The sequence below is a fragment of the Uloborus diversus genome, chromosome 6 (assembly GCF_026930045.1).
Source record: "Uloborus diversus isolate 005 chromosome 6, Udiv.v.3.1, whole genome shotgun sequence".
Classification (NCBI taxonomy): Eukaryota; Metazoa; Arthropoda; class Arachnida; order Araneae; family Uloboridae; genus Uloborus; species Uloborus diversus.
Window position 1 is genome coordinate 133,384,684 of NC_072736.1, and position 16,400 is coordinate 133,401,083.

Here is a 16,400-nt window from a genome sequence, read left to right on the forward strand (position 1 = left end):
CGTTTTTGACGAAACCACTTCCAGGGATATGCTCCGAGCGAACATTTCGTCAAATTGAAGAAACTGCTTTTGTTAGTGGTTTGAGGATGCGAATTTCGTCAAATGTAACAAAATATTTCTTCATTCTAGTTTCGTCAAATTAACAATCATTTTCGTAGTTTTGAGAGCATTAGTTTCGTCAAATTAATTTCGTCATATATGAGGACGTTAATTTCGTAAATTTGTAAGAAATTTATTTCCTTTTTAGCCTACTTTCCCTGTAAAAATCAGAGAAAGAAGAAAAAAGCATGAAAGAAGCCTTATACATCTTAAAAATATCCCGAAAAACAAAAAAAAAAGTCAAAAATAAATGAAATAGTTAGATAAATATTGAAAAATTAAAAATTGGAAATAGGGTATTGAGATGGGGAAAAATGTCTGTCGGTCTGTCTGTCTGTCTGTCTGTCGGTCTGTCTGTCTGTCCCCCCCTAATAACTTTTGAATGAATAGTCCGATTCGAACAATTTTTTTTTGTTAGAAAGATCTCGGCGAGGACATCTCATTCCCATAATTCATTTTTTGATTTGAACAATTTTTCGTTCAATTTTGAACAGTTCAAAAAAACTTAACATTAGCGCCTACGCGGAAATTCAAATCAAAAATAAATCTTGAACTTAGAAGCGAAGTGGCTTCAAACAAACTTTGTAGGGAAAAACTTTTGATAAAAAACATGTATCGAAAATATCTTTTTGATTTGAACAAGTTTTCGTTCAATTTTGAACAGTTCAAATCTCTTAACATTAGCGCCTAAGGGGAAACTGAAAGTCAATATAGATTCTGAACTTAAAGGCGGATTTACTTCAAACAAACTTTGTTGGAAATAGCTCTTGACGACCTACTCCCGACTCCGACTCCGAGAATTTAGGGGCACCTGACACCGACTCTGACTCCTGTTCCCGACAATTAATCGGACTCTGACTCCCCGACTTCGACTCTGACTTCGTAGCTTTGGCAAACATTTATACACGGAGGACAAATGACTGACTCCTATTCTTGGATATTCGACTCCGACTCTTTTATCCCAAAATGAGATTGACTCCGACTCCGACTCCGCTGCTGTGGTTTTAACTGTGAAATAATTATTGTTGATATGATTTGTTTTTATTTTCACGCTAAAGTTTTAATTTAGGTATTTAGTTTTCGGTTAATAAACTCGAAAAATATGCGCAGACGATTTTTTTTTTTTTTTTGACAATGAAAATTATTTCTTTAAGTTGACATTTTATTGTTTTTTTTTATTTTGGTAAGTGCATTAATTCGTTTAAAAAATTATTTTTGGCAACAGGGGAAAAAGAAACGATTTTTTTTTAATATGATGTATTTATTTTAATGAACTTATTATTATTATTTTTTCGTTTTGAAAGCTGTTAAAAAATTTTTTTAATGGAAAGAAGTGTATTAGCTGCTTTGTTTAAAAGGTGTTGCTAGTTTATTTGTTCGTTTTTTGGAAGAAAAGTAAGGAATATTTTATTCCTAGAAATCAGCTTAAAATATTAAAAAAAATATGTTTGAAAAAATTTGCGATTTTAGCTATTTTTGAGAATATTGATCAGGTACTAGAAAGTAGTATGGGTATACGGGAAAGTAGGCTCGTCTAGTTCTAGACGGAACTTCTTGTTTTTTTTATCTTGGAGCACATTAGTTTTTTTTATTTTTCAGAATACAGTCGAACCTTGTTAATTCGAACACGCTTAAAACAAATAACTGCTGAAATGAACTTTTTTGCAATTCTTGTCTTTTTGTTTATTGTTTTTCGGATAAAGCGAACCACGTTTTTAATCGATTTTAATGGTCCCTTTAAGTTCGTTATAACGAGGTTCGACTGTATTTTATAAGATTCGTGTGCGTGTGATCAAATTTTAACTTCAGAAGCTTACCACCGTAGTTTCCCATTTTAATGCTTATAGTCATTTTCACAGGTCCGTCATTTATAAGGTCAGGGGGTCAATTGACGCCCCCCCCCCCTCCCGTCTTGATTTTTGAACATGCATGTTTTTACACATGACTGGCCGTCGTTTAACTTGGTTTCTGTAAAATTTTTATTGAGTACAGACTCTTTGTCATATTTGGGAAAAAACTGAAATAACGGGCCTGCAGCCCCCCCCCCTCCAAATCAAAGAATAGACAAGTAATTGTTGAAAAAAGAGGCACATAAAATATGTCAAGCAAATTTTTATTTATGTAAAAGTGCAAACAAACAACTTCTTAAAAAAGGTAAAACAAATCATTGCAGATTAAACTCCCCATGGTATTTAATTAAACCCCCATAATGGGGGTTTTCCTTCAAAAAATCTAATTTTTGTCGGATATTTTCCAAATTTGGCACAGAGGTTCGTTATTGGAGGCTCGAGAATTCACGCAAGGTCGTTTATGTCAATCTATGTGTGGGGGGGGGGGGGAGACAGACAATCCCACATTAAGGGTTCTCCGTATTAAAAAAAAGTTTTTGTCCGATCTTTTTTAAATTTGCCACAGAGATTTTTAGATGCTCAAGAATAACGTAGGGTAGTTTTCATTACTTTATAAGGAGGGGAGCGGGGGGGGGGGGTCCTTGAAAAAATCTAGTTTCTGTCGGATTTTTCCAAAATTTGGCACAGAGGTTCTTTGATGCCTGGGGATTCACGCAGGGTAGTTTTCGTCCCTCTTTGGGGGGGGGGGGCAACCCCTATGGTAGTTTTCCTACAAGAAAATCCAGTTTTTGTTGGATCTTTCCGAATTTGGCACAGAGTTTCGTTATTTGATGCTCAGGAATTCTCATAGGGTGGTTTTCGTTCCACTATGGGGGCAACCCCCATGGGGGGGGGGGTTCTTATGAAAAAAAATTTTCTCATATCTTTTCCAAATTTGGAACAGAGGTCCTCTGATGCTCGGAAATTCACACATGGTAGTTTTCAACCCTCCATGATGGGGGGGGGGAGCAACTCACATTGGGGATTCTCCTTATATAAAAAAAAGTTTTTGTCTGATCTTTTCTAAATTTGCCATAGAGGTTCTTTAATGCTCAGGAATTCACGGAGGTTAGCTTTCGTCACTCTATGAGGGGGGGGGCAACCCCGATGGGGGTTTTCCTTGAAAAAAATTCATTTTTTGTCGGATCTTTCCAAAATTTGGCATAGAGGTTCGTTCATTTGATGCTCAGGAATTCTCATAAAGTAGTTTTCGCGCCGCTATGGGAGACAACCACCAAATGGGGGGGTTTCTTATAAAAATCCAGTTTTATTAGGACTTTTCCAAAATTGTCACAGATGTCCTTTGATGCTCGGGAATTCCCGTTTTCGTCCCGCTATGGAGTGGGAAACCATGTGTGTGTCGGGGGGGGGGGGGTCTTATAAGAACCCAGTTTTCGTCTGATCTGTTCCAAATTTGGTACATTTGTCTTTTGATGCTTGGGAATTCCCATATTGTAGTTTTCGTCCCGCTATGTGTGCCAAACCCCACAGGAGTTTTCCTTATAAAAATCCAGTTTTCGTCGAATCTTTTCCAGATTCGGCCCAGATGTCCTTTGATGCTGGAAATCCACATAGGATAGTTTCCCATGGGGTAGTATTCATATGGGGTACTACCCCATGTGATTAAATGACCTATGTGCCAAATTAGAAAATCTGACAAAAGCCTGGATTTTTGTAAGGAAAACTCCCCTAATGAGGGAGGGGGGGGTGCCCCTAAAGCGGGAAGAATATTTCAAACTGTTTGGACTACATCGCGATGCATCGCTACATCGCGATGTAAGGATGGCGATGCATCACGATGTAGAAATTCCTACATCGCCCTGCCCTACTGGGAATATAAAAGTGCTACTTCCTCAGCAGATATTAGGTTCTGGAAAAATAAATCATGTGCCACTTTTATGCACAGTTACATCGATATATGCTCGGGAGAAATTTGCTGGGGATTTTCTTCTTCATTGCATTGCATGAAAAAATTCCAGGGAAAAAAAAAAGATTTTTATCCAACTTATACCACAAATTTCAAAGAAAAAGTACAATAAAATGGACAACTTTAAGTTAGTATATCTTTGTTCTAAAATTAGATACAGAAAGTAAAATTACATTATCTTAAGAAAAAGCTTTCCTTTTTCTTTTTCCAATCAATTATTTGTTTTATTAATTTTGCTTGTATGTAGAATGTTTATTTGGCCAAATTTATGTTTAATACAGGAACTTTATTATTGCATGCATTTCATACTTTATACTTCGAAAACAATTCTCTGCCAAAATTGAAAAAAGGTATTTGAAAATATGAATCTTAAAAAAATTCAGATGTGAAATAATTCTTTTGGTAAAATTAATTTAGTGTAATGTTTGTTAAATAATTATAAAATATACCTTTGCTTTTTACCCCTAAGTTTTTATTATTATTTTCAAACATGTGTAACATGAAATCAATGTATAATATACGAACATTCTGAATATTGTTATAATTATGGAAAAAATCTTCGTCTGTCTTGGTTCTGATTATCTCCATGATGTTGGATCCATCCTAAAAGAGTTTTAAAAAGAAAATATATGTATAATAAGTAAATGTGTAAGTCCATTGGTGTATGCCCTCATGCACATTGATCTTTTTTCTATTTCGATGCAAGTTTTACGATTAAATGCAGCAGCTTATTTCTGAAATAAAACATTTTTCTAAATTTCTTTCAAAATTGTTCCCTTTTAGTTAAAAAGCTACGATTCTTTTGTGACTTTAAGGAGCATCTGATTTCATTTTCATGTTTTTCAAAATATGATTATTTCGACGGTGACAGCTATTTTTCCAAGCAGATTGCAAGAGTGAGTTATTTTTACAGCGGATGGGCAAAATTTTTATTTAGGCAGACAGACAATGATTTCTCTCAGTTGGTATCTGAAATTAATTTCTGAACAGCGTTCTGGAATTTGAGTTTCTTCAATTTATCGACAATCAGCATTACTTAGCCATTAAACTAGTTAATTCCTTTGCATATCAAGTCGTGAATTTTCTTTTTTTTTTTTTTTTTCGAGCTATAAAAAAAATCAAGGGTGCGACAATTGTTGATCTGTGATTCTTTTAAATTTATTTTTTATTTCAGCCGACAGCCAAAATACACTATTTTCTCCCGACTTTCGTTTTCAGATTTGCAGTTTTCTTGACGAATGTTTTCTAAAGTACTCCCTCCACCACAAATTAGTTCTATTAAGATACTAACAAATTAAGTAGTACTGAAACTGATGATTATGATTTATTTTTACTTTTTTCAGAAATTTTATTGTGTTATGTTATCAATAAGTAACATTTACTTACCGAGCCTTACCTCCTTAAACCACTACCAAATTAGAGTCAAAAACCAAGGGTTTATTTTTACTTTTTTCAGAAATTTTATTGTGTTATGTTATCAATAAGTAACATTTACTTACCGAGCCTTACCTCCTTAAACCACTACCAAATTAGAGTCAAAAACCAAGGGCTCCAACACTCGATTAATTGATAGTATAGTACCTTGAAATCTTTAAAAAATATTCAAACAAAATTATAAAAGCGTCAGAGTTAATTACTGGTACAAAAATATTCAAACGTCGCTCTACTAGTTTGAGACGGAGGGAGTATTACCAAGGAAGTATTACCTTTTCCCCAAGCATATTTGATAACTAAAATATGTAATTTTCGCGCAGTAAATAAAAAACACGCCAAGGGGAAGAGTTGCCAAAGACAGGGGAAACCCAATAACATAGTGCTTTTCCTTGTTTGTGTCTTGAGAACTAATTGACAGATATCGAAGGATTTTCTTTTTTTTTATTATCCTTCCAATTTTTCAATAAAGTATAGCTGTTCGGTTAAAATTTCAGATATTTTACTTTGCACCCAGCAAAAATCACAACTGTAATTTAAATTTAGATTGATTGGTAGTTCATCTATAAAATACTTCTTAGTCTGGTTTCATGTAGACCTGGATTTCTAATTTTTTGATGACAATACCTTGAAACGTAAAATATGGCAATAAAATTAATGCTGCATTAATTTTAGCCGTAGAAACTATGTATAATAGAAAAACTCATAATTATCACAAATCATGTAACACAAATTGACATAGAAAAACTTATAAATTTAGTGTATTAAGTGTGGAAATAAACAACAAAAAATGCTTATCATTATTATTTTCAAAACATGCTGCTATATACAGTGGCTCCCAAAAGTGTTCGTACACCTACGACTTTCAATGAAATAGGCTCCATGCATTGGTTAGAATTAATATTTCGGATCAGGTATTTTATTATAAGATCTATGATCTATTTTTAACAAAACTACACGAAAATTTTTAATAAAACATTAAAACTTAATTTTTTAAAAATCGAAAACCAAAAAGTGCCGGAAATTTTATCTCACAAAAGTCTTCGTACACTTTGAAAAAATGTCAAAAAATTAGTAAATAATCTAACTTTTTACAAAATTATTATTTAGTAGAGTATTACGCAGTATCAACTACAGCTTTTAAACGTCTGGAAATAGATTTCATTGTTTTTTCTTGTGTTTTTTATGAAATTTCTGAGTAAGTGTTCAGTCGCTCTTCGAGTCTTACTGTTTCTAGTTCGCTTTTCGTTTCAATGGTGTATTTTCGTAATCTAGCCGCCAGATATCTCCAAATATGTTCCATTAAGTTTAAATCTGGCGATTGAGGAGATATTTCTAAGTTTAAGGACAATTTTTGAGGCACCAAACGCAAACGTGTACTTCTTATCGTTATTTTGATAAAAAATAAAGTTGTTTCCGATCACCAAATTTTGGGCTAGTAATTTAAAATTGTTTTTTAAAATATTTAAATAAACAATGATTCATTATTTCATCAAAAAATTCCAAATTTCCAAGTCCTGATGCTGTAATGCACCCTTACACTAGAACACCTTCACCGTCCTGATTAACTGATCCAACTAAGTTCTTAAGATTAAATTCCTCATTTTTTCTTCTATTGACAGATATACAACAATTTAACCCAAAATATTGAATTTATTTTTATCTATAAGTAAGACGTTGTTCCAAAACGTTTTGAGCTTATTTATCATTGATTTTACGACGGAAAGTGTAAGTTTACTGTTTTTTGTACGGACAAGAAAATTTCTGCGTGAAGAGGCCCCTTTTAATCCAGCTAATCAGAGAACTTGGCGAACAGTTTTAGGTGAAAAGTAAACATAAACTGTTTCATTCAATTCTGCAGAAATTTTTTCAGCACTCAAATGTGTATTTTTCATAATTTTTTTAACTGTAAACATCCGATCACGCTTTGTTATCTTTGCCAGTTGACCTTTTCTTACCTTGTTTTCGATCCGATTCTTGTCTTTAAATCATTTTATCAAGCACTTCACTATAGAATGGTATAAATTAACTAATTTAGAGACATTTTAAACCAATTCATGTATACTGTAAGGGAAAAAAAAACAAATTTCGAATCGTGTTTGTTGTTTTCTACGCATGCCTGCCATTTAAAAATAATACGCAGAATATTAGGGAATAAATAAACAAAAAATTAAAGGCAAATAACTTTACAGTGTCATTACAATGCAAAAATAATAAAAAAAACCACAAATGATAACTTTAATCGTGAATTTATTCGAAAATATTTCAGTGTACGATGACTTTTGTGACGCATTTTTTCTCTGTCTCTTCGTTTTTTGACAAATTTAAAAAATAAAATCTGGAAATATTTTGAAAAAAACTACTGGGTTTTATTCAAAATGGCATAGAAAGGTGTGAAAAAAAATTGGACTTCATATTCGAATTCAGTTTTACGTTATTTTGGTTTTACTACAAAATTTCAAGGTGTACGAACACTTTTGGGAGCCACTGTATATATATATATATATTTTTAAATCGAGGTTAAACATTAAAATTCTATTTTCATTAATTTATTTAATTTGCGGAAAAATTGAAAAAAATATTGAAAATATTCTGCTGAAATATCAAGCACAAAGATAGAGTTCTTTACGGTAATTTAATATCTTCTCTAACTTAAAATGATTTGTATTAAATTGATATTTACTTTACTTCATGTTTTATGCAAGTAAAAAAAAAGGCTCCACAAATAATGAACATAAGCACTTATTGCTAGAAACATCTGCCTTTGGGAAAGAGATTATATAAACAACATGGGGTAAGCATTTATAAGTCCTGTCTACGAGCATAAAAAAAGAGGGTATTATTTCGGATCCAAAAGCTGATATAAGCGATTTGCATTTATTTTTTATTGCATCAAGCGCTTTTTTTCCTCGAGTTTCATCGGTTTTATTCAGATTGCTAAACAATTAGTATTTTAAAATGTTTTCTACGAACACTTTTGTGTTATAAAGTTCTTGATACTTTTTGATTATTAATTTCTTCAAAATCATATTTTATTTTGCTATTAAAATATTTCATGTAGTTTTGTAATATTGTTTACCCATTCCAAAATATTAATTTTTACTAATGGGTAGAGCAATATTTCATTGAAAATGATAAGTGTACGAACACTTTTGGGAGCAACTATATAAATTATAACATTGAATAAAACATTACATGTAGAGTGGAAGAAGAAAAAATATCAATACTTATTGGGGGATGGGTACATATTTGTTTAAGAAAATAAAAATGCACAGTGAAAAAAATTTGAACTATTAAACTAAAAAATACACTTTGTTTTACAGAATTATTTTTGTAAAATTCATGGAGAAGAATGAAAACACATAACCATGCAATATATTCAACGTTGAAATTAAAAGCTTCCAAGTTCTATGCCTTTTATAAAAGCGCTGCATATTTATCATCTGCGTTAGTTTAGCTACGGTGGAATTTTTTTTTTTTTTTTGGAAGTTTAAATTTGTACAAATTCTGTGGTCATGTTTGACATTTTTTTAACGAAATAAAGGAAGTACGTTTTTGAAAACTAATTTCAATAAACCAACATTTCCTTTTGCAAAAAAAAAAAAAAAAACGCTAGTTAAGCCTAACGTGGAGGTGACTCAAAGTTAGTTCAAAAAACACACAGAGTTCTAAACCTAATCGAACGGTTCGTTTTCAATTTTAATGTGTTTTAAACACAACTATAAACACAACACTAAACAAAAATGTAACAATAAATAAAAGAAAAAGCACACTGCACATACAAATTTTAATAAATACTAACTTTTTTTATGAATCCTTTAGGATAATTTAACGAGCAAGTACAAGACTGAAACGAAAACTCCCAGAATGCATTGCAATATGACGAAATCGGGACGAAATAATTTCGTCAAAAAGTTGAGATTTCTGGTTTTGTCAAATATCACGTGATTTGGTGACGAAAGGATCGTCGAAAATAACGAAATAGTGCTCGAGGATTGCCAAATCGTCAAAATTGAGCGTTTCATTTTTGACAGTGTAATTACGACTAGATATAACTGCCCTTGATATTCAATAGCGTTCCAGACCATGGCGCCTGGCGTTTTGCTGATATGACGTCGGAGTTCACCCTCTAGGAGGTAACGTTCACATGTGTAACGTCTGAAGTGTACACGTTCATCGTTTTTGTGCTGATTAAATCTAGACTCGTCCGAGAAAATGACCTGTTGCTAGTCCTAACGCCATTAAGCGTGTTGGTGGGCCCATTGAAGCCGAAAGCAACGATGGTTGAGGGTGATGGGAATCCTGTATAGGGGAATCCTTGCATGCAGGGATCTGGCGCAGCAAACGTCGACGAACTGGGGACACAGCAAATGTGACACCGGTAGCCATACTCCAACGTTGTGCTAGCGTACTAGAGGACGCTATACGATCCATCACAGCTAAGCGGGTAAGGTATCGATGATTCCTTGGCGTCGTTCAGTTGCGTGGGCTAATGCGATTCTTTTGGCTAATTTCATCGTCTTCTGTCCATCTTTTACAAATACGCATCACAGTTGAAGCATTTTGCCATGTGCGGCCCTGATTTCTCTATACGTAAGTTCACCTTCACGCATGCAGATCATACGGCCCCATTTAACTCCGTTACTCGTTCTTATGACGCTCTGCCTTTTGGACGAGGCACATTGAGTACAAGAAAAACATCTACCTTCGGCAGATAGTCATGCAATGATTCCAAAAAATCTTTACAGCCCTTTATATACAGCGTCTACGCCGCAGTTCAGAGGGCGTAACTTTGTCCTAGCATGCGCGATGTCTCTGTAATTCTAATCATTTGCATATCTTAACCTGCTATATATTTCCTGTGAATTTGAGTTCATTAGCATCATTCCATCTTGGTGTTGCAATTTTCACAAACGTGAGTGTATATTTTCATTAAGAAAGTTCCTGGGGTTCAATTCCTATAAAGTCAACGTATTTTCAGAAACTTTCTTGCTGCACCATTTTCGATTTTGATGAAATGTGGTGGGTAATATGTATCTGTATGTTATAATGTGTATAACTTTTATTTTTTTCTTGGAAAATTTTTATTCCTGAGATAAAGCTAGTTTTTGCTCCACAAATGAGTAAAAGTTCATTTTTTTATAAAAGCGCTAGTAAATTTATTTAAAATAATAGAAAGATCAAACACGGCTTATTGTAACAATGAAAAAAATAAACTTCTATCTGTGCATAAAAATAAACGGTTTAAGCTAAGCCTAATTAGAAATAATCGGTGGTCGAATCATGGTTCAAAGTGCCGTTTTCGTCATTTCGAGCCACCAAAAGTCGATGAAGGATATACAGTAGGAAGCTAATATTTTTTCTTGTTGTAGATAGTTATGCATACTAAAAGCACAAAAAAAAACCGAGCTGATGGGCGCATCACATGACTTCCTTTTACTTCAATTTAATGTCATTTCCCCATTACTGGGAATTTTAATGTGATTCAATAGTTTACTCTCTAAATATCACCAAGAGTGGCCAGATTGAAACAGATTTTTAAAAAATCGCCAAATTTGTCGCCAAGTTGGCGACAAAACTTGGCGACCAAAAGACTGGCGATCTATCGCCAAGTTATAACACCACTTGAGTTTACATCGAAATTAACAATGATTTACCACCAAAAAGGGGCAAAAGACCCCTTTAGAAACACCCGATTGCAACCAAAAGAGAGGTGCACAAATCGACCCCACTAGGAGTATACGTACCAAATTTCAACTTTCTAGGTTTACCCGTTCTTGAGTTTTGTGACGTACATACGCACATACAGACGTCACGAGAAAACTCGTTGTAATTACCTCGGTGATGGTCAAAATGGATATTTCGCGTGTCTATACGTTCTTAGGCAAGGACGATTTTTGAGGGAAATTTTTTTCGCGAATACAATACTTCATTTTTGTAAAAGGAAGTAAAAAGGGCTGGTTCTAGTAGTTCTTTTTGATGAAAACATTACTTAAATTTGAGGGGGGAGAGGAAAAATGGGCTTTTTCACTCCCTAAAACCGCCTGTGAGTTAGGTGATAATAATCTGAATATGCTTTTTTGGTGAAAAATTATGTTTTGCAAATATAGTTGATAAAAATTGAAAGCTATTTGTTGTGTAAAATTATAATTTGTAATTATATTTCAATGAAAATTGGTTGATGGCATTTTATTAGGTTATTTATAAATTTTACTTGGGCATTTTTGAGAGCGTGCGAAAGTTTTTTTGTATTACTTTAAAGGTTTATGTCTTTTTTACACATTGGAATAACAAGAGAGTTTTTGTTTCGTTTTAAAAGGCAGCATAACAGCTTCTCACCCTAGCATTTTCAAACTTTTATCCCCAAACTCACAGGTCGTTTTTGGGTAGTGAAAAAAAAATTTCTTCAGTTCAAGCAATTTTTTTAATAATTAAAGACTGCCAATATCAACTTTAATTTTTTTCTGTACTTTCAGACTGCATAATTAACTGCTACAGGGGGAAAAATAGCTTCCTACTGTAAGTTCCACCTTGACCTTCTTACGCTCGAAATGACTTTTCTTTTTTGCACAATAAGAAAAGCATTCCAATTTTTTCAATTAATTAGAACAGAAGATATGAGGATTTCTATTTTAGTAAAAGTCTTGATCTAAACTCAATTCAAGCCCGGCGTTAAAGCGAAAATGTTACTGGAAATCACTATTTTGAAAACGACTTTGCAAATGTACAAAACGGCAGTGTAACTGTACCCAAGGGCCCCTTAGAACCAAAATTTGGTGCAGGCCCCAAAGCGCAAGGAAGCTCCTTAGAGCGTTTTTTACTTTTTTAATTTTTAAATAATTTTGTCAAGCACATTTTCATCCAGTTCTTTTTACTTCCTTTTACAAAAAAGGAAGTATTGTATTCGCGAAAAAATTTTCACTAACTTTTCGGCCTTAATTTCCATTTTGCTCAACCCCGAATTAATGTTGAGTTTTTCTTTTTTCGACTCGAACACACGTGGATAAGTGCCTAAGAACGTATAAACACCCGAAATTTCCATTTTGACATTCCCCGAGTTAATTACAACGACTTTTCTCGTGACGTCCGTATGTATGTATGTATGTCGCATAACTCAAGAACGGTATGTCCTAGAAAGTTGAAATTTGGTACGTAGACTCCTAGTAAAGTCTAGTTGTGCACCTCCGCTTTTGGTTGCATTCAGGTGTTTCTAAAGGGGTCTTTTGCCCCTTTCTGGGGGGAAATCATTGTTAATTTCGATGTACACTCAAGTGATGCTATAAGTTGGCGGACACTTGGCGATATATCGCCAGTCTTTTGGTCTCCAAGTTGGAGATTTTTTTTTTTTTTTAATCTGGTTTCAATTTGACCACTGGTGGTGATATTTAGAGAGTAAACTATTGAATCAGATTGAAATTGCCAATAATGGGAAAAATACATTAAAATTGGAGTAAAAGGAAGTAGTGTGACGCACACATTAGCTCGTTTCCTTCTGGTGAGAGCGGGATTTAAATATTGTTATAATTATAATGAGCTCTTTGTGTACTTAGATTCTATTTTGCACAGGAGTGGGAAGGATATTATTTTATTTTTCTAATAGTAAAACATATTTTAATCTGATTCTTATTAAAAGCTGGTGAGCATCGGCAAGCAGGTCTGACGGCGCCCCCTAACAGTATAAATAAAAACAATCGTTACAATTTTCATTGTTAGCTACATTTAAATAATCGACTTTTATAATGTAATTTCAATTTTATTAACAATGTAATTATTTCGTTTAGCTGTGTGCACACTGGTATCCATCTTCAGCTGGATTGTACAATACTTGACAAAATTTCGGAAGAACGTCTTGACGAAGGAAGAGCTTGACCAGCACTGGGTGTCCGAATACCGGTCAGCTGTGGGTTTGAGTTTCTACATGGTGGTCATTTCCACGCTTCTGTTTCTTCTCAATGTTGCCACCGTGGCCATAATCATCAAGCAACCGTGGGTGGACAGGAGGTTGCGCTCGGAGCTACGAAAGAAGTTATCCACCAGGAAATATGTTCCCCATTCCCCCTCCTCCAGCATTGCCAAGAAGCCCAAAGGGGACATCATATCTATCTGAAAAGATGGAAGTTTAACTCGTACTCCAAAACGTATAGTGCAGTGAAATCTGTGTAAGTTGACTACTTTAGTGGTCAACTTAATAGAGGTTGATTTATGTGATGTAGTATTTTGTACCTGAAAAAGAGGTCAATTTAGACATGTGGTTAGCTTACAAGGCTGGTCAACTTTACAGGTTTTACTGTATCGAGTTTTATTGTTGTTATTGCTGCGGTGGTCTTTTTCACATTATGTCCTACTCCTACTGGATTCCAAAATCAACAATGTGATCAGGGTGTCCCCCCCCCCCCGTTTTTCTTTACCCTCTTTCTCTTTTTTTTATTTCATTAATGTTTTTAAAAATATTTTCATTTATTTAATTCTTTTTAATTATTATTACTATTATTATTATTTTAGAAGAAATGTTCTGTGTTACGCCAATGCCACACACACACACTATAAAAAATATATAAACAGAATAAAATAAAACAAAATAAATAATTTAAACTAAAAACAAATCATTAAATAAATTTAAAAAATTAATAATAATATCCCCCCCCCCCATTTTCATGGCTCAATTTGCGCTTCGTATCAAATCTTTTGTCCTAAAAACTACACGATCATCTTATCGTAAGAAGCTCTTACCCTCCCTCCACAACACGTAAGAGGATTTTTTCCCTACAAAAGTAGTGTGAAAGTATATTGTGTATGATAGTGAGTAACATTTTGTGAAGAAGAAAGTGAATAACATTTTGAAGAAAAAACTGAATAACATTTTGTGAAGAAAAAAAATCTCGTGAACAACTTTATCTGATGTGTATTTTTTAAATTATTTTTCTAATGTAGATCTTCTGCTTTCATCATATTAAAATTTGTGCAATTCATCAAACATTCATTTTGTATCTAAAAATTCTTATAAAAATGTGACACTCGAAAATCTACATCATTGTTTTCTGTGTGTGAAAGTTTCATGCATGATGGGGTGCGCCAAATTTTGGAAAAAATGCTCATTATACCGAATAAAACTCCTAATTTTGCCAAATGATAAAATATGAATATGCACACATACCTACATCTAATGAGAAGAGACTTTAGGTAGGAATTAACAAAGAAAAAATTGCAAGATTGTCTACGAATTTGCAGCAGTCGGACAAAAGTTGCTGAAGAAGAAAATGTTTAGGAAGGTCACAATCACCTTTTATTTGGGAGCCCCTTGCATGCGTGTTTGTCCATTTTTAACTTTCTGCTGTAGAGGATGCTACTGTACCCACGGACAAACTTTACTATTCAATTTTTGCTGGTCTCTGTGAATGGATAATCGATTGGTAAAATGTTCTGGCAGAATCTACAACTTATCATCTAATTTGGCTATTTTTGTCAGGTGAATACCTCAAAGCTTTCAACTGCAAAAAATTTTTCTTAAGAACCATCTTTTTTGTCCATGGGTACAACACCCTGTTTGCCCAGCGGACAGGTGCCTTTGTACCCATGGACATATTTTCCAATCACAGTTAAGGTTGCTATTCATTTAGGGGACCAGCAACAAATTGAGGAAACAAAAAAAGGTTTTTGACCATTTCTCATTGTAAAAAGCTGGGAATAAGCTATAAATTTCAGAAATAAGTTAAAAAACTATCAAAAATTTATTTTTATATTTTCGTGAAAGTATCTCTTGTACCCACGGAGATATAAGCATTTCTTTCAAAAATGCAATTTTTTTTTTCAAGGTTTACGGCACACTTCACGCATAGTTTTTCGTCAAACGTTACTAAACATTCAGAATATTCGACAACATATTAGAGAAACATAATAATAAAATATGAAGTTAAAATATTGAAAATTTAATGAAATATTAACGTTTAAAGCAATTAATTTTTCACTGTGTCCAAAGCCCAGATGAATTCTCTTTGCAGTATATTTAACTGTTGAACTAATGCTCTCAACAGTTCTTTCCTGTAACTTATGGCAACAAATCTGAAAGCAGTTTCAGTATTGCATTGTTGCAATAGAAATTTCAAGTTTTTAAGCATATGTTTCTACTTGAATTGGCTTGTCATATCACAGAATGTCATACCAAAATGATTGTCACATGCTTAGGATTTTTTAAGTATAGTTTTCATGGTTTTCATCACATACAATAGAAGAACTAAAATCATGAAACATTTTAAAAAAAAATTAAATAAAAGTTTATTTTTTAAACAAAAGCACACATAATTTTTGTACAATTATTACTTATATATGTTTTAAATGTGACTACTAACTTCAAACAATAGTTTGTTTTATACTAGCATTCTAAAATTTTACCCTGTATCAGCTTATAGTTTAATGCAATGCCGCGCCATCCCCATGTGCAAGGCCCTGATAACTTACGATGTTTAAACGAAAAGTCGAAAGGCTAACAGGCACATAGTGGAAGATGCAGAATCAAATGTTAATGTGAAGAAATGAACATTGGAAACTTGTTTAAAATCTTACCAAAAATTCATTGGTCTATAGAAACTAAAATAAATAAACTGACAAAATAAGTTTATAAGAATAAACCCTGGCCATAATTGAGGTGGAGTTCGCAACTCCCCAACACCTACCGGACCTAACACACAAGAGGCTGACGAACACAAAAGAAAAGAGAGAGAACGATTGGAATCGTTCACTATTTATACTTGCCTCATTTGCATATGATTGGGCATCAAAGGATGCCAACCTAAAACTGAAACTTTACACGTGCCGAAAGAGTTGAGAAGTTAATCTAATTTGAATAAAGTAAATTTTATATTACATTACATTAGGAATGAGAACGCGGATAAATATCGTTTACCGATGTCTATCAGGCCCGTGTGGCGCACGACGGCACCAGAGTCAAAAAGGCGCTTATATCTGCCGATCACAAATGCTCCAAATAGGGGGGAAATCTCTAACCGAATAAATAAAGTTTTTTTCATTGTATAAATGGTGATGGTGAAGTAATAATG

At 33.5% G+C, this 16,400-nt stretch overlaps 1 protein-coding gene across 1 annotated transcript in view; it reads left to right on the plus strand.

The window, feature by feature from the left end:
- LOC129224458 (uncharacterized) overlaps positions 1 to 14,349 on the plus strand; it is a 100,123-nt gene extending 85,774 nt beyond the window's left edge. The window contains exon 4 of the mRNA XM_054858911.1: positions 13,128 to 14,349. Coding sequence (XP_054714886.1) covers positions 13,128 to 13,453 — 326 coding nt within the window. The 3' untranslated portion in view covers positions 13,454 to 14,349. The remainder of the gene's footprint in view (positions 1 to 13,127) is intronic.
- Positions 14,350 to 16,400: the final 2,051 nt, after the last annotated feature.